This window comes from Rhodnius prolixus, unplaced genomic scaffold (genome assembly GCF_049639745.1).
Source record: "Rhodnius prolixus isolate KJV_2025 unplaced genomic scaffold, Rpr scaffold_3, whole genome shotgun sequence".
In the NCBI taxonomy this organism is placed as follows: domain Eukaryota; kingdom Metazoa; phylum Arthropoda; class Insecta; order Hemiptera; family Reduviidae; genus Rhodnius; species Rhodnius prolixus.
The window spans coordinates 13,827,428-13,849,509 of record NW_027411603.1 but is presented as its reverse complement, the minus strand read 5'-3'; the positions used below and the strand labels follow the sequence as shown (position 1 = coordinate 13,849,509).

At 33.5% G+C, this 22,082-nt stretch overlaps 2 protein-coding genes across 4 annotated transcripts in view; one reads left to right on the top strand and one right to left on the bottom strand.

Annotated features, from left to right (window-relative positions):
- The window catches only part of Rpn2 (Regulatory particle non-ATPase 2), a 406,206-nt gene that overhangs the window by 143,360 nt on the left and 240,764 nt on the right, over nt 1–22,082 (top strand). The window lies entirely within an intron of this gene.
- The window catches only part of 5-HT2B (5-hydroxytryptamine receptor 2B), an 80,912-nt gene continuing 62,676 nt past the window's right edge, over nt 3,847–22,082 (bottom strand). For all 3 annotated transcript variants that reach the window (XM_074127469.1, XM_074127470.1, XM_074127471.1), the window contains 4 exons: nt 18,508–18,740; nt 9,179–9,407; nt 5,699–6,038; nt 3,847–5,297 (listed from right to left, as the gene is read on the bottom strand). In XM_074127469.1, the coding sequence (XP_073983570.1) occupies nt 4,217–5,297; nt 5,699–6,038; nt 9,179–9,407; nt 18,508–18,740 (1,883 nt within the window). In that variant the 3' untranslated portion in view covers nt 3,847–4,216. The remainder of the gene's footprint in view (nt 5,298–5,698; nt 6,039–9,178; nt 9,408–18,507; nt 18,741–22,082) is intronic.

The window sequence follows — 22,082 nt, the reverse complement described above, 5'->3', positions numbered from 1 at the left end:
AATACCATCTAATCTAATCTAATCTAACAGCTTTGACTGTTTTTGTTTAAATTAATACATAACATACAGAAGTACAAAACATTTCGCTAAAGTATGGGACTTATTATTATTAGGATCTACCTAAATGCTTCTTTTATAGGTTGCACGGTTTTAAAATTAAATTGTGTGCCGCTATCTGAGTAATATTTGTTATCTGAAAAGTGTTTCTTTCGCTTAAAATTTAAATATTAACCGTGACGAGTTTCATATTTTTCTCCCTTTGCTAAATAATTTAATGATTGATTTATTGTACCCTACATTTTCAAGAGGTTAAAAGTTCAATTCAACCAATAGGTGCCGCGGCGAGGTGTATAGAAGCTATATATATATCTGCCCTTTACCCCCCCTCCACAAAAAGGGACGCTCTAACTACTGAAATCATTGATGCCTGGAGCTTTTTTTAGTACTCCTGTAAGAGGCTCCCAGGAAGAGAAAATTTAAGGATAGATAGCTGTATTCGAACCCAAGAAGTCTACCACTTAAAGTACTTCAACTAAAATTATATGGTCACTAAGTTGAGCCATAAGAAAGATTTTAAAAAACTTTTAAAGAAACTGAGGAAATCAGTGTGGGGCTAAAATTAATTAAGAATTTTTTGCCGATCATTAAACACATTAAATCATCAATATTATTTATTTTTTTTTTTTTCTTCTATCTGGTGATTATTACTTTTGAACTTTCTTCCTTTAATCATTTCCACTTGAGAAAAAGTGAAAATAACCGAGAAAAGTAAGGAGTCACAATAAAGAAATAGGATGGCGAACAAAAGCTAAACAGAATTTTTATCGAAAATGTCGTAAGGGTGTTAATTGCTTTAGTCCTGATTTCGCAATATTATAATCGGAAGATTCTTGAAATTTTACTAAGGCTGTAAAAATTGTAAGGCGTTGCGCCCAGGCCTGAGTATCCTGTATAAAGTAACTTGATGGATAAAGTTCATCATCTTGCTTCCGATCAAAGGCAAGAATTTAGCACCAGCCAACACAATGTTTTGGAACTTATAAAGAAATATTTAATTTTATTATCTTCACTTTCCTCATTATTGTAAACTTCCTTTGTTTGGCAGGAAATAAGCTAGAAGTTCGTGAAATAAAATTCAGTGGAAATTATTTGAAAAGGAAGTTGGGATCTAGTGAGGATGTCCTCCTGAAATGCATAGTTTACTTGTTTTTCGCCCGGCACTTTTTTTTGCCAACTTTATTACCTGGAGGAATATTGTTGACTTTTATCTTCTACTTATTAATTATTATTAACTAATAACTGGATTCTTGAGTGGCAGATTTTCAGCATAGTTTCTATTTCACGTTATAAATAAAATAAAATAAAAATCTATTGATTACAAGAGTTACATGGGAATAAAGTGAACTTTTCCTTAACTATAGGGGAAAGGTAGGGAAATGGTATATGGTTCATTAGTAACATGGACAAATAATTGGGTTCACAGTGGGGCTGAGGCATGAATTCATTCTCCCAAGTATCTAATTACTTTCCATTCATCTGGTTCTCATTCAGCGTTCTATAGGTCTGTCGGCAATCTCTCTATAGAGAGAAAACATTTCTCCCGCTTTTGACGTTATCTTTATAATTGGTACTTTTGTGACATATATTGTAGAGATTAATGTTGTTATTACTGATAATAATTACATAATTAGTACACTCACTCCTAGCAAGAAAAAGAGATATTATTGCAATTATGCAGTTTTTATATATTGACTATTTATCTAAATTATCCTCATTGTCTGGTCCCCTGGTTTAGAAAAAGTGATTTTTACCGATTAGCAATCTGTTTTATATTTAGTTTCAGTGATACCATGAATCGATTTTTCACCATTTTAGAATTTTCTCAAAACCGTACCAACGATTTTCTTCCAGGAAACTTTTAGCAGCATCCATAGGAAGAGGTGAATGTAGGCTCTTCTTTAAGACATGGAAGTATTTATGAAACTGGATATTAAATAAGTAGTCACAAAATGTCAACCAGAATTCTGAGCTGGAATCAGTTCTACCAAAGAGTGACTGTGCAGAACAATTTTCTCGTGTTTTCAGTAATTTTTTGACTCTTGATTATTTTCTTCATCGCTGGTTTGGTTCATCCTTTTGGTGTTTAATAGGAAGATAAATAGGGTTCTGTGGTTGCAGTTAAGCTTTCTGTACCATTACCATTTTATTATAGTGCAGCAAGTTTGAACTTACAAAAGTATTGAAATTAACTACCGTTTTAGTTCACATTGTAAGCTTAAAGATAATTTAATTATGTAAATTAGGTAAAAAAACTACTTGTGAAAGGGGAGAGTAAAAGTTAAGTAATTTTCTACTTTTTCTGGCGACGCTCAACGTCCAACTACTTACGGGGCCGTACTTTACTAATAACATTTTTACAATAAACATAAGTTGCTATAATAAGTAACGGGTGCTGGGTTATATCTGGGAATATAATGCCCACGCCGCTAGCAATTCCAGCTATGGCCAGTAATGTTTTCAGCCCAGTAATGCGCACCTTCGGTCTAATATAATGAACCTTGCTGTCCCTTCTTGCATCCAGCAGCGCCACACATTCTATGGCGATCTGTATCCGTTTGGCCATCCCGGTAGGTGTGATGCGGGACAATCCACCTCAGTGATTCTTTACAAATTCTTATTTAAGGTTAATCCTGCCAAGAGTACAATTTGGAACATTGAATCTGTCTCAGTAAAGTGTATTTTGGAAGCTATATAGGGTTGCTGCTCTCCGTATGTAATCTTCATGCAAGTCCTGAAACCATCATGGGCTTTTAACGTTTTATTCAAACAGTACCTGAAAGTTTTCTTATTTATATTTAGCATTCTCGTTAACGTTTAATTTGTTGTGAGCTAATTTAGGAAGACTAACTATAATTTATATTTTTATGAATCTTATCCTACTCAACCAGTTCTTGTGTTATCTTCTAGTTTTTTTATGTGATTGTGAAAGGTGATTTGCTGAGAAATTATGAAGGATTGGCTTTAGCTTGTCGCAAATACGAACAGTCATACACTGTGAAGGTGGGGGACCATGGCTCTTTTCACTAAGGCTCTCGTTTACGAACGCCCTTCTATGATCCTATACAACTCTCGTCTTACTATTCTGAGTTTTACGATACTTATATGATTCTCCCGAGCTTTCCGCTTTCTTAAGTGTTTTCCTCCGCCGATCAAAGTTCAATATGTGTCCATTTTTCTTCGGTACAGTGCTGAGGAAGGGGCAAAAGTATGAAGTGGGTAATGATGGTCACACGCCGTCTCACTCAGTGGCTCTCAATGGAAACCTCGATGAGATTCCCGCTTGGGTATGAATGACTCCTTTTCTCTAATAACGCCTAGCTATATGTCTGCTTTCAAAAGCCAACCAAGTGTGAACATATTCTTCCCATGTTTATTTCCAAATTAGCCATTTATTTAGAAAAATAAGTTGCAATGCTGCATCTTATTGTTGCATATCTTTCCATTTTGATTTGCTTTGTTTGGGCAATAAACTTACCTATTGTTGTTGAATGAGGGACGCTGAAAGTTGTCAAGTTATGACTGCGCAAACGTTCTAGACACTCAGTGCAGGGTAAAATGCACCTGAGAGAGTTTGCAGCTACCCATCTGAATCACAGCAGAATATCTATTAAAGGTTGCACAGTTTCTACAGTTCTATAAGGAGGTTGATTGTTACACAGATTTGAGATTAATGTAGTTGCGACGGTAAGTAATGTGAAAATGTACGTAGATCTCTGTTTACTGTCAGCAATATCTCAGGCGTCGCTTAGATGAAACGCCAGAGTGCGCGCGTAGATCGTCAAGGTGTAATAGTGAACAACAACCATCCTAACTATTTATTTCCTCATACATTTCAACTACAGTTTTCCACACATATTTAATTAATTTATATTACCTATGTACAGTTAACACTTTAGAATAATTGCTTACCATTTTGTTTTCATTGTATCTTTAATGAAATTAAATATAACATAAAACAGTTTTTCATAATACATATACATTATATATATACATATATATGTATATACACAATTTTACATAATGCTTTTATATATAAATATTTATATATTAGGTGCTAAGGAGATTTTGGTTTGTTTGTAATTTTTGATAAAAATTTATTTCACAATGTTTTTTTTTATGACAAAAGGAAGTATATTCTTGTTATTGTTACATCTGCCTACGTTCTAGGTGTCCAGCGTTGGTTACGATATCGACACAATAAGACTTTCTTGAATGCTTGTCGAAACACTTTATTAAATATAGTATAGAAAATAGGATTTACCATTGAGGAAGCATATCCTAACCATGTGACAAAATCGAATACCCATTTATCGATATTTCTTTCACATTCTGCACAAACAGACGGTACCAAGTTTAATACAAAGAATGGTGCCCACAATATAACAAAAGTAAAAAATACAACACCCAATACTTTAGTAGCTTTCTGTTCCAATCTTATAATACGACCATGACGAGATGAAGTGCGCGACAAAACAGAAGAATTACGACTATGTGGTGATTTTATAACACGTCCCATTGTCTGGTTAGAACCATAACGCAACAGTACACCTTGTGCTGCTTCTTCCATTGCTTTAAAGTCGTTAGCACGGCCAGTTCTTAGGGTGGCCGACCGTCTTAATATTGGCGGTTTTCTAATAGCCGGTGAACTTTCATTTGATGCTAAAGTTGTCCGTATTGATCCAGAACTGAAACTAGATCCACGTCTGGATCGCCGTTTTGGTGGGGAATCCCATGTTACTATAGTATTTGAACTGTCATATTTGAATTTGTGATCGTCGCGTCTAAGAAATGCTGGTTTTTCTTCGCTTGTTATAATTACCACTTCGTTATTTCTAATTGGTTTCTTATTTTCACTATCACCAAAATAGGGACACGTGCAGGGTGGGGGTAACAATGATAACGGATCTTCGTCGTCAGCTTGTGCCTGTTGCTGTGATTTTTGTACAGTATTTATATTAATCTGTGGCGGGGGTGATTGTGGTGATAAAGATGCATGTCCTTGATGTTCTTGTTGCTGTACGCTCGGCGACTGGCCTTCATCCTCCTCGCTGCTCGCGGAGTCTCCGCTGCTCCGGCTACTCGACGACGACCCTTCACTGCACACCCTTTCGTGGTAACTAACGGCCCTCTTTATCACCTTCTCACTGTCTCTTCTTATTAATTCCATTGTGGAAGCTCGTCTCCTGGCCTTTATTGGCCACCTATCTTCTTCATTGGCTTTCCTTCTTTTTCTTATTCTAAAAGGATCAAAAAATTCAATAAATTCACTTTAAAGTCATTTTATTTCTTTTCTTATTAGCATCACGAAAAGAGCTAGTTGCAGAGCTAGTTGAATAGTATCTTCTTAATATATTTAAAAACTACAATTAAACTTGCGGATAATTGTGAAATTTTATGAAATTGTTATTCGGAGTCATGCCATTTTTACCTCCACAAGAAAATAAATAAAAAATAAGCTCATTAAAAATCTATGATAAAACTTATTTTCAAAATACTTATCAAGTAAACTGTTCTGTAAATTGGTAGTGCAGATCTATCAAATGTTCAGACTTAATTCAAGCCGTCCAAATCTAAATTAATGGGATAAATAAACTATTTCTAAGTTACGTGAATTTAATATTTTAGTATACCAGCTCACCTTTGTTTTTTGTTATCTAATCTTAGAGCGTCATCGATTGAAGAATGCCCTCCTCTTTGTATGGATACATATTTTGATGTGCGTTGATTCAATGGTTTAGACTCTATAGCTACAGCAACAGATTCAAAACCTCTAGATAATTTGAGCATTTCTGCACCAAACTGTTGTAAAGCCGAAGTGGCGTACGGTTTTGGATCTGGTTCTGGTATCCATAAATCATGTGTATCCAGAGTAGTTAATTCGGTATCCGTAGATCCGGCGGATGATGTATGCTGCCCTCTCATAACTAATGGCCCAGGTTTTCCTAGCAGTCTTTTCCAAGTACCTCGTCTTTCCAAACCTGTGAAATAAACATTAAAATGATGCAAACTTTAAATTATTAGCTTTTCAAAAAAAAAAAAAAAATCTGCACTTAGATATAGAAATTTTTGAATTATATGAGGACGTATAAAATTCTAAATTTAGACAAAGTAGATTGGGAAAAGGTCCAGTAAATTGTTCCTTCCTCTACTGCAGATTAGTAAAGGAAATTGAAATAGTTGTCAACTTGGTTACCCTTGGTTAAGGTTAGCATTGGTAGGTGTTGAATTCAATCGCATAGCTTACATATTGTCGGTTAATTAATTGAGAACACAGTTTTCTATTTTAGTCTCTTTGAGATGAGCATGGTACCACTGGCTTGTTCGGTACTTGAATTCAGTTACTCTTATTATTTATTGCTACAACAATTCATCACGCTGGCACAATATTGCGAGGCGCAAGTGTGAAAGATGAATATGAGAACTGGTACTATCTCTCGATTCTAACAGCCTGCCACTTAATAATTAAATAACTCCCTGTATAGAAGCATTAATTACCTCTGTCAAATTGGTTGTAATTAATAATCCAACCTAATGCCTACCTAGCTCTTCATCTGTGTCTGACTGCTCTTGAGTGGATCACTTTTTCATATTTACATTTTGATATTGGGTTTCTGAATATGTATTAAATTTTTCTTTTACTGATTGTAAGAGCTGAAAAATGTATCAATGCATAACATTGAGAATACAATCCAAATCGAATGGTCAGAGGAGCTCCTACGTTTTATTTAAAGGGCAATATAATTCAAGAAACGCTTCTTTAATTTTTGTTTTAATATTATTGAAATTTCTGAAAGATCAGCTACTCTGTAGATTTCCTGCTGAGTATTCAGTCTGATAGTTTGGGTATGGTGGTCCACGAAAAGTTTGGCAGGAGTTTCCTTTAGAGATCTGCTATTTCTGTCTGTTTAAATTCATTTTTTTTTAATCCCCAGTTCAGGAAGAAACAGTCAGTTTAATGTACGTATGTAGATATTAGTTTGCCTTGATGATTTTTTTAGTGTGAGCACTTTTTCATACGCTCTGTTGTTTGTCTATTTCATGGTAGTTGTTTGTTTAAAAAAGTAGCAGTTTAAGCAGAGGTTCTGGTATTTCAGCTGAAGTTTAATGTGGAATCAAAATTGCTGCTTAGGCCTATAGTTTTTCTAAGCTTCATGAAGCAAGAAAAGTTGATGTTGGATTTGTCTTGTTTTTATATGAAGCTGATTAACATCAGTGAAATTTACATCATTAGTAGATCGTCATCCAAGTTTTGCTTTTCAGTTGGAAGTTAACCAGTCTTGGAAATCTATATTTTAGCCATACGTTTAATTCCCAATATTGCTTTATAGGTGATATATTTAGGTATCAATCTCAAATCTAAAGGTAACCATCCAAACAAAATTTCTATAAAGTGCCAGTCAAGTTTTTCATTAAAACTATCTCTGAGACAATTTTGAAACTTCATCGAAAATCACTTTAAACCAAACCAAAAAAAAAAAAAAAGATTTAATAGGCACTTGAAGTGCTCAAGGATTTCAGCTGTTTACGAGAGTATTATAAATTTAAAATATAGGGTATTAGATGGCCAAACTGCTCCATCCTAAGGCTGAACTGTCTTTAAGGTACATATAATACAGATAATCTAACTTATTTAAGCTTATTGGTATATAAGGTAATTTTCCAAAAACACTCCGTTAATATCAAACAGTAATATTTATGTTAATGGACACATAGTCATTTCCCTCTTCTGCTTATCGTCAAGTTTTTAAAATATTGCTCGGCTTATTTTTGTAACTAAATTGTTTGCAGTTTAGATGTGCATAAATTTAATATATTTCTGCTGTGAAAATGATATTATGCTAAATATTCCTCCATAATTAAAGAACATGTTTTGCAAAAACTTTTCCTTTTTTATTGAAGGAACATAAGCGTGGAAATTCATTTTCAAATATTTGACTAGAGTATGGGAAAATGATAATAAATAATTGATGGATTTTGAATTGTGAACAGTGTTGGTTGTTGAATGAGATGATGTTACTGGATGAGGAAGGAGTTGAATTTCATCACCAGAACGCACTAATTGCTCAGTTTAAGGGATTTCTGTTTTAATTGTAACTAATGATGGGATACTAGGGGATTAGAGTGCGGCTAGTAATCTTGTATTAGCAAAATGCCTTCCTAACTGCTTTATCCATTTATGATCCGGGCGAGCAATCCAATTTATCCATTCCAAAATCACGTATATTCTTATCAATTTCTTTTATTTCGATCTTTAGATTTTTCTGCTTTCAGCTATTGAATCTTTTCTTCGTATTACGCCTCATAAAACGGAATTATTTTCTTCATACAGTTTTACTAAGGTATATGAAGGTATTCTGAGGCTTTTTAGCATTACAGTTTTCCTCTAGGACACCTCAAATTCAGTGAAGATATGATTTAAGCGCCCCAAGGTTTTCTCAAAGAAAACTTTGATCTCAATTTCTCTCTCCCTCTCCCACTCTATCTCTCTCTCTACTCATCCCTCCTGCGAGTGTTCAGTATAACTAATAAGCGGAAACTTTAAATTTTATGACTGAAATTGTTATCAATTTTTCTTCCTTTTGGATTAATGAATCATTCACTAACAACGACGAACGATACTCTATAATTTAAATTTTATTATTGGTTAGATTCCATTAGATAATTCCAGGGGTAGTACTTACAAGGTTTTGGTAAAAATCAGTGCAGCGAAAGTGCACCTTTTTTGAAAATTTTCTGATCACATTTACTTGTTGCCCAATTTTACGTTCTCAAAATTTAAAAAAAGTACCTTACGGGAGACTAATATTGCCTCCTTAAAATGAAAATAATAAATTGGGGCCTCTAGGGGAGATGGATGTGGAAATTAGTATCGTTTTTTTGATGGACTGTTTGGCACCGAAAAGAAGTGTATATTTGGTAAAAATTCCAGGTTTAAAGTTTGTCTAAGTTACCATGTGAGGAAGTCTTTCAAGCATTCTCTCCCAATTTTTTTGTTTTTAAATTATTCATCTAAATAAATGGAGAAGGAAATTTTATGTTGCTAAATTTGTGGAGTAAAGGTAGCTAAGCCTCAAGATCAGCAGTGATAATTTGAATAATCTAAAGTGATTGAACATACCAGGAGTGGGCTGGCCTAGCCAGCCGCTCGCCCAACCAGTGCCTCCTGAACTACCCGCTTTTCCACCGCCTCCCAAGTTCTGCCGTTGTTCAGCTAATAAGCGTACAGTTAGCGCATACGTCAGCAGCATTACTCCTAATGGAATGTAGAAGCTAACTATTGAGCCAATTAGTTTATACAATGGGTCTGGAATTTGACATATACCGCCCACCACCAATGAGTTGTAATCCTGAAACAAAATATATATATATTCATCAATTACTTCTGAATGGTTGTTTTATTAATTGATAGAATTTTTATTTATTTATAGTTGAAATAATGCAGAGAGATATGAAATTTGAGCAATGTTTTATAGTTAAAATTTATTAAAGTTCGGCTCGTTTTCATTCCATAATATCTTCAAGTATTGATAATTTGTTTTTCCGAATTGGTATAACATTCAACTAAAATTCCCACTGATTTAGTTTGGTCAGTTTATTCTCCTGATTGTAGGCTCTGTTCAGAATTTCGATGAGAAAGGCTTCATATTGGCTGGTTACAACTTAGCCTTTTTTTCTTTATGTATATAGTATCTCTCCTCGCAGCAGGTCAAGAGGATTTCAGAGACATTGATATATCTTGTCTTATAAGAATAGCAAGTTTTCTCCTAAAACCTGCTGTGTAAATAATGAGAAAGTAAAATAAGATTTTATAAAATTTTGACAGCTTGATAATTTAATGCTTGTTCAAAAAATAAAAAATAGCAAAAGAACACTAAATAGCGTTAGTAGCAGTTTTCCTCGAGGAAAACTGCTATTTGTTGTAATTAGGTCTTTCTTTATGATTGCGAAGCCAAAAAGTTGCGTCATTTTTACAGCCATGGTCGTCATGTTACCTAACTGATATAAAAGCAAATGAAGTTTGCAATTCTAGAGAGCTTTTCCTAGTAAATAGCATGCTTTCATTCACGGTCATCACATCATTTCATTTTCTCTTTCTCTTTGAGGGGGAAATGGGGACTTCTTGCCATCTCCCTAAAGCTCTTGTCATCCCTTTTTTTTTTTTGACAGTACATAACAAATACTACTTATTCACAACCTAAGAGCAAACTCGTATCTCTCAAACCATAGTCACATAGTCATAAGCTTAAATTTACCGATTCAATGTTAACAGTTCAAATAATGGCCCACTCTTAATTCAAACTTTATGTATCCCACACAGCACTTAGACGCCCAAAATTATGTAGAACGCTTTATTATTCACAATTTCCTGAAAAGTTAGGCTTAATGTAACCTACTATTCCGTAGGTGCAGAGTAAAGCCGTTCCCCACGCTTCAAGACTCGTCATTCGAGGGTGCGCGACATTTGAGACTTTGAAATTTGACGATTAGGAGGAGAAATAGTGTCGGCAGTAAGAATAGTAATTTAATTCCCTAGGTTTACTTTTTAGTAGATTTCATCCTTTGTTGCGGAGTTAAATTATTAACGTTATGTGGCGGAATCACAACAAGAAAAACAAATGGTATCCGCTTTCTGAATAAGATCCGCAAAGCATCATCAGATGCTTTTTCTACTTATTATAAAATTTCTACATTAATTTAAAGATTTAGGTATTTCTTTTAGGTCATATTAATACGAATAGAATTGCGTAAATTAATTTAATAAAAGCAAGTCGTTTTGAATTAGGAGTTTCTGGTGGTTGGAATTTACATCATTAGCAGATCGGCATCCAAGGTTTGCTTTTCAGTTGGAAGTTAAACATTGGTGAATCATTGAATTGGTGAATCAGTAATCACTTGTGTTAAGTAATCTTACTAATGAACTTTCTATTTACTTCGCGTATTCTTATCTTTACCGCTGCTTATTCCAAAGTTTTTAATTAAAGTGCTTTCGAAAACATTAAACTTTATTTTTATTAATTAGGAAGGTGGTTACTTCCCCCTTCTTAGTCTTTTAAACAGTTTTCTTCATAACTTTCATGGTTGTAAAATGATGGATTCATTTGCAAGTGTATAATTACCCGATCGCGCTTTTGTTCTGTTTTGGTCAGATCGTGTTGCGATCGCGTGTGTATGGGTGACTTTTCATAAGGTGAAGGACTTTATACTTTCAGACCTTTCTACAGTACAGTACTCAGTGTAAATGTGGTCCACGCAAGTTATAATTTATCGTTATAATTTGACACCTTGAGTCAAACAGAACGAAAATCGTGGTGCGACATGATTGAGTCTCCCTGTAGGTATGGAATGGACCATAAAATCGTACAATATGTTAGCATAATTCCAGTGGTAAGTTCTTTAATTGTTCAAAAAGTCATTTTTCCTTAATATTCAAAAAAACGGCCCAACAACTTTGCTTATACTATTTAAAGGCTATAATCAGTTTAAGACTCTTATCAAAATTATTATCAATCATCTTTTAAATAGAAGTTGGAATATAACATCCTGCAAAGAAACTAAAGAGAGTGGCGGAAGTTAAAATTGTGATAGGTTGGAGGATAGAAAGATTGAAATGAAACTAGAATCTATAGCCGCAGGATAAGACCATGTTTTTTCCTCCGCGACAAATGTTATTGGTTGAAAAGTGTGTCAGCACCAATAGTCATACATTGATGAAAAATTCGATAAGAAAATATCAAGTTTCTAATTTTAAAGGGTGAGAACATTTTGAATTGAATTATTAATTTTAATATCATTTGTAGCAGATAGTTTATTACATTTTTGGTTTTAATAGAACATTAAATTTAGGAAAGTTATTCTACTTGTAAGACATTTTTTTTCATTTCTCTAACCACTCATTATAATTCTAAACGTTTAGATTTCTGGTTTTGGGTTTTCACTGGGAACAATACCACTTTATTCATTGGAATGCGTATGTGTTGGTGCAGCATTACCTAAAAAGAAAATTGCCGACGTACATCCTTATTTAACATTTGGATAGAAGCCATCAGAGGGACCAATCGTTAACGTCATTTTGGTGTAATAACCTATTATGGTTTTGATAGGTGTTCATTATTAGCTAGAACTCTATGATCGAACAATTACCAGCAAAGTTAGTTTTATTCGAGATTTTCTCAAAAAATACTATTACTGTGTTCTTGTTACACTATTTTGTAGGGTGTAATCGTATCCAATGGACCTAATAGATCTAATATTATGGCTCTTTATGTGTCGAAGAATCTAGGTGTCTTTAGAGTATACAATAATTTGTTGTTTTCTTTTGTTACAGTGAAAATGACCCTTTATTTACATTCATTCCTCTCAACAGGAGATATAAAAGGGATCCTATTCCTCTGTAGGAGGAAACTTCTTGTTAATGAAAAACCGTGGTTATGGTTTGGTGGATGGCGAATGGTACCATCCACTTCATATTTTTAAGAAATCGACAAAATACGTGTATATTGGAAATTATGCCTAGAGTTGAGCCCGGAGTATTCATCAACAATTGGAGTCCGATCCTATTCCATGACTCTCCAAAGCCCTCGTCTACTGATTGTCATCTTTTCAAGCATCTGGTTTTAAATGTGGTTAGACGGAGTGGGCGAGTTTAATGTGAGATGGAAACTTGGGGACAGGTAAATTCAAGCCAAATTCTCTACATCAAAGTGATGAAATCAATTTTTGAAAAAAAAAAACAAGCTGTAAGTGAGATAAGATCAGTGATATCTTAGAAAACTTCCTTAGATTAGATTCTAGTAGCCACCCAATGAATCTATTGTGGCTCCTTACTGGTAGAACTTGCACTACTGAGGCCCAGATTCGTTGAATGGTGTGGATCTAATTTTTATATTGATGAAATAAATAACCACGAAGCTCGCTGGCAAAAATATGTTGATAGTGGTGCTTATTTCTGTTAAAAGTGAACCTGCCCTCTGAAAGTGGACAAACTTTCCTTCCCGCCTTTATATCTTTATACAGTATATCTTTATGCGAATAATCTTTCTCACTGCGAGTTTGTGTAGGTGAAAGCTGGATGCGGGAATGAAGGTGCAGCTTCTATTTGTAATCATTTTTGTTTGTTTAAAATCCTTTATTCTTGTGCAGCGAATCTCTTTCATTCCAGTTTGGCCCAACATCACAATAGAGCAAGATTTATTTTTATTTTTTATTTTTAATGAATATTTTTGTTTGTTGGGAACAAGAATTTTTCGGCAGGGAAGAAGGTAGATTATTTTAATCCAAGTTGTGAAGCACATTTTTAGGTCAGAAGAAAACTTTGCGATTCTTTTATTTTTAATTTTTATTTTATATTGTTGATTAAACCTTCTTTATATTTATTTTAGTTTTTCCATCTAGGACAAAGAAGCTAATTTATTGTTTATACGGAATTAGTCAAAAGTAACTATTTTCTTGCGTCCATATCTGGCACAAATAGACTCCTTCAGATCCTCTTGGTTGGAAATACGAAACCTAGTTTAGAAAACTTTCTATTCCCGTTTCAGCTAATTTACACTCTCAAACTATTTTTTTTACAATCCTTCACTTAAATACGAATATAATTCTACACATCTTTTTTTAAAACCATTTTATTTTAATCAGAAATGTTTTTCTCTTTATTAACTAAAAACAGCTTCTAAAGAAAATACACTGTTATTCTTTGCAAAACTATTCTCTTCTATTTTTTACTCTTTCATTTAAGAAATTGTTTTTTGAATTCCATGATTAATCATTGCAGTTAGTACTTGGGAATTATGAAGAGTTTGTTTCCATTTAAGAATCAAATGATTAAGTAATTTTGGCCGAATAATTCTTCTCTTTAAATTCCAAATAAAGATTATCCCTAATAGTTACTCATTATCTATTGTCAAGGAGTGCCTCTAATGGGAATCTATATAAGAATTTTCTATCTTAGATTGTAGTTTCTATTACCTTGTCCCTTGATCTTCTCAAACCCCCAATGAAATGAACCCTGTAAAAAGTGTTCGGATAGTTATTGAGTCATAATTGCCAGCTTCATTTTTAATAAAGTAATTCTTATTTCTTCAACGGGCTTAAAGATCTTCTACAAACATTAGGTGTCGAGGAGTAAAAATCAGTAAAGATAGATAAGGAATGCGATGTATAGATTTGCTTTATTCAAGTTATGTTCCATTAATTCGGTAAAGTGTATGAGTGAGGTAATATCGAAGGATACCAAAGCAATAGGACATGATTGAAGGATTCTGGGAGGCTGGATACCATCCCCTGCGCCTTTAAATTCCTCATTCCGTGTTAATTATCTATTCCTCCCACATGAAGTTTACTAGAAGTGGCTATCCGCGAGAAAAGTATATATTTTTTTTTTAACGTTTCCAAAATATGGTTCCCTCTAATTTTCATTTATTTCTCCTTTGTTCTACTTTTAATTTTAATTAATTTTATGATTATACATATTAATTTTAATTAATTTTATGATTATACATATTAATTTTATTACACAATGTTTTCACAGTTCATGTAATTGATACAATTTCAAGTAATTAAATTTAATGTAATTCACTTGTATTTACCACCCCTTCTTGTTGAACTAAACAATGTAAACAATTTTCTACATTTACAGTTCATTTCTAATTTATTAAAAAATTTCCCCGTAAGGTTTTTTTTTAAATATGGAAATTATACATTTTGTGGTTTCCAGGTTTTGAAAATTAATGTTGTAAATAATATTATCGATTAATTTAATATTTACTTCAGTTTAAGTTCAAATTAACCCAATTCTGAATCCATCCAATCGTTGCATAATTAACTGGTGGAACAATAAATGCAACAAAAAATTAACTTGGCTAAGAGCTTCTTCTATTTGCGAAGAGAAGACTTCTCTAGATGTAGTGATGATGGTGTTAATGGATTTTCTAAAATATTTTCAAGCACTTCATTCCCTTTCTTTTGAGTATCGTTAATCCAGGTTAATTAGTCAATTTAATTAAGTTTAGCTTTGAAGTAGCTGAATGAATAGAACAATGGTGGAAACATAAAATATTTATTGCGCAGGACTGCATGGAGGATGAAATATAAACGTTAAGTTTCATAATACTTGTTTACGACTGCACTGAGAGCTGCTACTTCTGCAGATAACAAGTGCCTCCACTGAAGAGGGTTTCCTCTCCTGCCTTGTTTGTTTTAATTGACAGCCTTTTCTGCAAGTCTTCCATCCTCCGGGCTCTTCTTCTCCTTAACGATCTCCTTTCCTAGTTTTAGGCTCTTCCTTTTTAATAACTTCTTTCTTTTAGCTTTTCTTTTACAATTATTTATTTTAATACGAATATCTATCTACCTGTAAGAACAGAGTTGGATCGAGGATACGATGGTGTTTGGAAATCTGGTACAGATTATATCTCCATGGGTCTATTATGTGAACAGTTTAAGATTCTGTTGATTCATATTTTATTTTTATTTTTTATTGTTTATGTTATTCTGTTTTACTTTTGGGCGCTTTAATTGTTATCAACTTGAATTGTTAATTTGAAATATTAAGGCAAGCTTGGGCAGATGTTGGTCTAGCGGTCAAGAGCGTGGCTTTGTAAGTTGGAGATCTCCAGTTCCAATCCTGAGTATGATTACTTGTTATTAATTAGAAAAATAGTTTTTAGTGAACTGTGAGCTTTCGCCTTGTCCATGACAGCTTTACTTACTTTACTATTAAGGCACCCTCTAGAACTAAAGAGAACTCTAATGTCTTTAGTGAACGTTGACTGAGCTTTTGAATGATCATCTATCTGCATGTCTTTCTAAGACTCTAGCAGAGAGACTGTAAACGCTCTTATTTGGCTAGAGCGTCGTTAGCGATGTTTTCTCTTATTTCCTCTTTCTGTTTTCAATTGTGTTTTCCCTTCTCTAATTTCCTTTTTCCTTTCTTCATCAACGGCTCATCTTTCAGTGCGAGTTCTCCTTAGATAGTAAGCTAAGGTTGGTGTTTCTCCCTCAATATAATAGAATGAAACATCTTGTTTGAGCTATAAAATATATTTAAAGAAAAGTAGAGGTACGAAGAGCATTCGCCAAAATAGTTTCTACATTTTTCCTAAGAACCAACTATCAAACTGAACAACGTCATCTAATTAGTCAGGAAATGATTCAATGACAATTTATTAACACATGGAACTTCTCAACTTGCGATTGTTTATACCATATATATCGCCATTAGCAAATCCAGCTCTAACTAATCTTTAAACAAATCAATTAAAATCATGTTTTTGTTAGGTATGTTTATTAAAGAAATAAATGAAGGGAATTTACCTAAGCAGTTAGGCTATCAAAGTACGGGTATGCAACGGCACTACTAAAACTGATATGGACTCGAAATATGAGGTCAACTCCAATCTTCACCTTCTAAACTTCATAACCAAATAACTAATTCACAATATTCTTCTCCAACTGCACTGTCCATATTGAAGTTAACATATAATTTATCAAGAACTTAGTAACATCCTCTACAGAAACTTTCATTTTTACTTCTTTGGTCATCCGTAGATCCTGAGGCACATTGTTTGTTAATTAACGCAAACTGTTTTCAATTGGTTGAAATACTTTAACGAGATCCTGGAGAGTCGCAGTCCTCGGGAGAGTCCATCTAAACTTGCTTAGTTAATGTAAATTTAGTAAGGCTTCCAAAGTCAAAAGTTTTTGTAAATATTCCAAGGTTATAATTTTGGTATCAGTCGGTGAGACCTTTTTAGCGGTTAATTTTCGAAACAAGGCATTCATTTCTGAGTAGGAACTTATTAAATGATTTTCTAATGCTTTATTCCATCTCGCTAAGATTTCCTTAACGTCCCCTTTGCTTTGTTAAAGGTAAAAAGGTCACAGTCTCCTTTGAAAGCCAACAAAATAATTCCTCAGTCCATTAATATTAATATTAATTTTGAAATCTAAAGTAGGCACTGTTTTTGTTCTTTTATGTCTTTGGTTGTAGCGTTATAACTTATAATGTTAACATTTATAGGATTTTTCTTGCTATTTTCCGTGCTCATTTAAAAAAGAAATTTGTTTTCCTTTTTTTTGAGATCATTTCCATTTGCTTTTATACAGTAAATATAATTCAGAATTATATTCTAGCAGCTACTTTAGTAAACCTCCTTCTGGCGGCTGGAACAGATGAGTTTGGAGGAAATGTTTCATTTAGTTGGGCCCAGGTAGTGAGTGGTGGGTGTGTATTCTACTCTTTTCTTATTGTGATTTTGCTTGCAGCTCATTCTGGAGTGTTTCTCATCTATTATGCAGACAATGTGGTTGTAAAACTTCAAGCTGGCTCTTTTTCTAGTGTACACCGCTTTACTATTCCCTAAAAATTCCATAAAAACAAATCTTATTATCAGTTCTTACGGTTTTACTGCTAGATTGTGGCTGCCGATTGGCCAGCTGGTTTAGTTATATTTTCTCTTGGAGTTATGTAATTTTTTGGTATACTAATGTGAAATTTCTTAATCATCACTTTTGGTTGGATGATGTCGTTTAGGGTGATAGATCTCTTCATAATCCTTATCTGCTCATAAATTTAATACCATAAGTTGTTGGTTCTTCATAGAAGGTAAAGTGCATTAATCTCTGAATCTTGTCATCACCGAGGTGGTCCGCTATGTAAACTGACAGTCCATATTCTCACATTACTACAGAAGTATACTATCTGGTAGAACTTATCGACGCCAAACATTACGCCACTGTCAATCATACACCTGTATAGGCAAATAATGTCACGATGAGAGATGCAGTGATCGCCACTAATGCATAATGCATTCTATTTTATACTTTTATAATAATAAAAGTACTTCTTTACTTTTGTCCATTAAAATTAACTATTTGTGGTGATATCTTTTATATATTTTTTATTTATTATATTTAATAGTGTGATGTTGATAAGAACCTAACAGTAATAACAAGGGAAAAGAGATTAACTAAGTAGTTTGTGCTTTAGATACTCTCACGGGTTTGTGTGTAGCTGCACTTATATTTTTTTCCTCTTTCTGAGAATTTTCTTAAGCTCACCTATCAATTGATGAACGGAAACGAGAGAACATTTTAGGAGTCGACATTGCCCTGACTGGCCTTAAAATAATGGCAATAACTGATGGTCTTTTTTAATAGTTTCAGAGAAATTGTTGAAGCCACATTTTTTTATAATTTTACTTGAGCATGCGCAGGAAAAATGTAATTAAAAAAGGGCCACTTTTGCGAGTAGATAGTTCTTTCAACCTCGGGTTGTCTTTTCATTCCTCAAGTTTTACGGATGATTGCTCTTGTTGATTAGTATAATCATCTGTCCTTTTGATTACTTTTATTTAATTTATTCATTTAGTTCATTAAACAGCAATATATAAGTACATTTGAATAAGTTTATAATAAATAAATAAATTATAACAAATTATGATTACATACCTGTGAATACATTAGACTAAGTGGAAGACTCATAGCTATCGACAGTAACCACACAAATATAATTTTCAACGTGACTCTACGTCTGGTTTTATTGCGTCCAAACTTCATTGGATATCTTAGTGAAAGATATCTGTCCACTGAGATCGTGCATAGATGCATTATAGAAGCTGTGCAGAACAGTACATCCAAACAGATCCACGCCAAACAGTAAACTGGTGGTAATGGAAAATATCCTTGAAAGCAAAAGAAAAGAAAAAAAAAAATCAATATTAAAAATTGATTATGTAATATCAAGAAATATGAAATGAATTTTTATGATTTTTCTCAGGCAAAAATCAATGGAAAAGCTGAATTGGAATGTAATTTAATCATTGGCTTAAATAACAGTGAAAAACTTTTAATAGAGACGAAATTGAACCCTGTGAATTGACAATTATTGAATAATATTGCATATTGTGATTGGATTTTAGCATGATAAATTTAATTTATAGTTGAAGCGGCCATCTTGTGATAATCTCTCTTGTTACCGTTTTTATTAGCATATTTGTTAAATGCCATGATTCCAATTTATGTTGTAAATGGTTTACTGAAATGTTTAGAAGTTACTTCTTCGAAAGATATTTAATTTCTCTCTAAATATTGTTTATTACAAAAAGAAAATAAAGTTTATTTGTTGAGTACTTAGGAAAATTAAGAAAGAAAGGTAGATTTGGAAGAAAAGTCAACTTAACAATTATGATTTTATTGCTACACAGATATAAAGCAATTTTGTGCAGGAAAAATGCTTAAGATAAATCATGTTTATTTACCATGAAGCTTATCATGTACATATTTAGAAGAGGAGAATCCCTTGTCATATCAGCCCTTCGTACTGTAACAGTTCATGGTTCTCTGTTTCTTTTTAATCCTGACAGAGCCCTCACAGCTACCGTCTTCCAGGCTTGTGTTTTTCTAAGCTACAATGTTTTTTTTTTTTTTTAAAGGCCTACGATCATCCGGATTGCCATACCTTCGTTTTTGGAGTGATCGCACAACAAATTTTCTTTATCACCATTCTTGACTGGCAAAGCATTTTGCAATCCTTACAAAAGGTTTCAGATCCCGTAAATAATCCTGAAGCGATCCGCTGCATCATTGTCCTTATTCCCTGACTGATCGGGCACCTAGTCGAGAAAGACCTGATTTGGGCTAACAATACACCTCAGGAATTTCATCCTGTCCCACTTGCTGAACAGTCTTCATAGAACTAGATAGCCTGCAAGGCCAATTGGATAATTGCGAAATGGATTGTATACAACAATTAATGCTATTAATTTTTGAACCAGCCGTGAAAATACGGTATTACTCGGGCAGTGGGAGGAAATGCAGTCTTCAAAAACCGAATTCCTCGGATTTTCAAGAAGTTGGTTTATTCAAAATCCATATTAGCACTGATCTCCCTTAATGAATAATCGTATTTCAAGTTGCAGACCGGCAATTTGTTATTCTACACATCCGCTCTCTAAACGGCGGTTTTCTGATAATACTCAGTGCACAGAAGGGTTAAATGGAAGTAAAAAAAAATGCATAAAAATTAAATACAGAGTTTACATGTGGTGATATTAGTAATTAAGGCTATCATTTTAATTGAATGTATTGATCACATAATATTTCACTTAAGTTTTTCGCCCTCTTAATTTTCGTGGAACTTTAGAATTTCATATGCAAATAAGATCAGGAAATTATCTACTTCATTCTGTTTTATAAACGTGATGATGTCCTTTTAAATTGAACATTTGTAAATAATTTTATAAAATCGTTACGAATGTTTTGGAAGTAAGAACTAGATGTAAATTTGCTTTAATTAAGCGTTAAGTTGTTTAAGAATTAGAGAATACGCTTAGTAGTTCAAAGGGAAGTTTAATTGATGTTTGGCGTCCTTATTGATCGAAGCCTTAAGTTGCTTGCTTTCTCTCTGTTCATGCATCAGTGTTTTAAGTTTGATGTAAGTTACGCAGCCTGTGCTTAAATCATTTTTTAAATAGCTGTTGGCGACGAAGTGTTACTCTGGTGGATCACATGACCGTTTAAAATACCTTCCTTTATTTAAAAGGTAAATTCGCTCTCTCGCGGAAAAAATATTGTGAGCCCTATGATTTATACATGCAAATACTGTTTCCGTGGTCATCAGCTTTCTGATTGTGGGTTTTTGCCATATTTTTGCTTAGTATCCTATCTATTCTTTATAAAAATGGTTTTTTTTGTAGCGTACTCTCGTGAGAATTGTTCCATCTAGATAATTTACTTAAGACAAAAATGAGTAAATAATTTTTAAGTCGTTACGTCAGCACACCAATTGAAAAAGTAAATAGTAAAAAAAATCATTCAGATAAATTCTGGCGAAATTTTTGCTTCAAACGTTTTTAGGTCAAACGAAAAGCAATTCCTACATAAATAAGCTAGGTTAAAAACGTTGATAAATTTGTTCTACTAACAAATTGAAACTTTAAGTCTGTTAATAAGTTTTTACTCTCTGTTCTCTGTACAGATATAATTTTGATTTAAACGGACGAACATGTCTTTAGACATACAGATGGTCATGCAGCTAATTGCTGAGGTGTGCACATGATTGATGTTTCATTAGAAATGTCGGGTATAATTGGTAGTAGTCAGAAAGACGAGAATCAACTACACATGTGCACAGTTATGTATCAGTAAATGAGGACCAAAATTCCCACTTGCAATCAAGTTAAACAAGAAACAAATTCAAGTAGCATCACTGAGTGTTGTTCGTCCAGACGGTACCATTTTTAGCACCCGGGCCTACGATGAATGCTACCATCTACAACTTTAATTTTCATCACCTTCTCTACCTATAAATCTACAAATCTATATCCTTCATTGAACCGTTGACATAAATTATGTAGCTCAGTCAACGCTGTGTCTATTTTAAATATTAATTACTAGAAATATTAGTTAATTAGTTCTTGTTCATCTTTACCCTAATCTCTCTCTTTACAGAGATAACGATAGAACATAGTCTTAGGCCGGCAGTGTACCGAGAAGATCCCGAATTCCATTAGTTCGTATTGCTCCTTAATTATTTATTGCTTTTTGGGTAATCTTGTTGCAGAAATGGTTTTAAGGAATATTTAATGACGAATAGTTTAGACTGTGAACATTATTTCTGGAATCTGTTGCGCACCTGTTCTCTTGTTGTTTCTAGTTTGGTGCGGAACTGTGGTCACAGTAGTTGTAGCGCAATACCAAATACTAATGTCTTTCGTTTCCTTCTCAAGTTTAGATACCAAAAACATGTCTCTAGAAACACCGGTGAACATGTTTCGACAGTCTGGACGTGCTTGTACGTTGATAAACATGGATTAAAGGTTCACTTCATCCAGAGACCATGAGCTAGAAAGTGTAGAGCCAATAGCAAATTTTTAAAAATCCTCGAAAAAAAAAATCCATTCCCCACCATGTTTATTATGTCACATGTAGTGAGTGTAAAGACAAAGAAGTCAATTTTGCGAAGAACATAAAAAATTCATTGACAAAAAAGTGTGGTAATTTAGCGGAAAAGTGCAATTACGAGC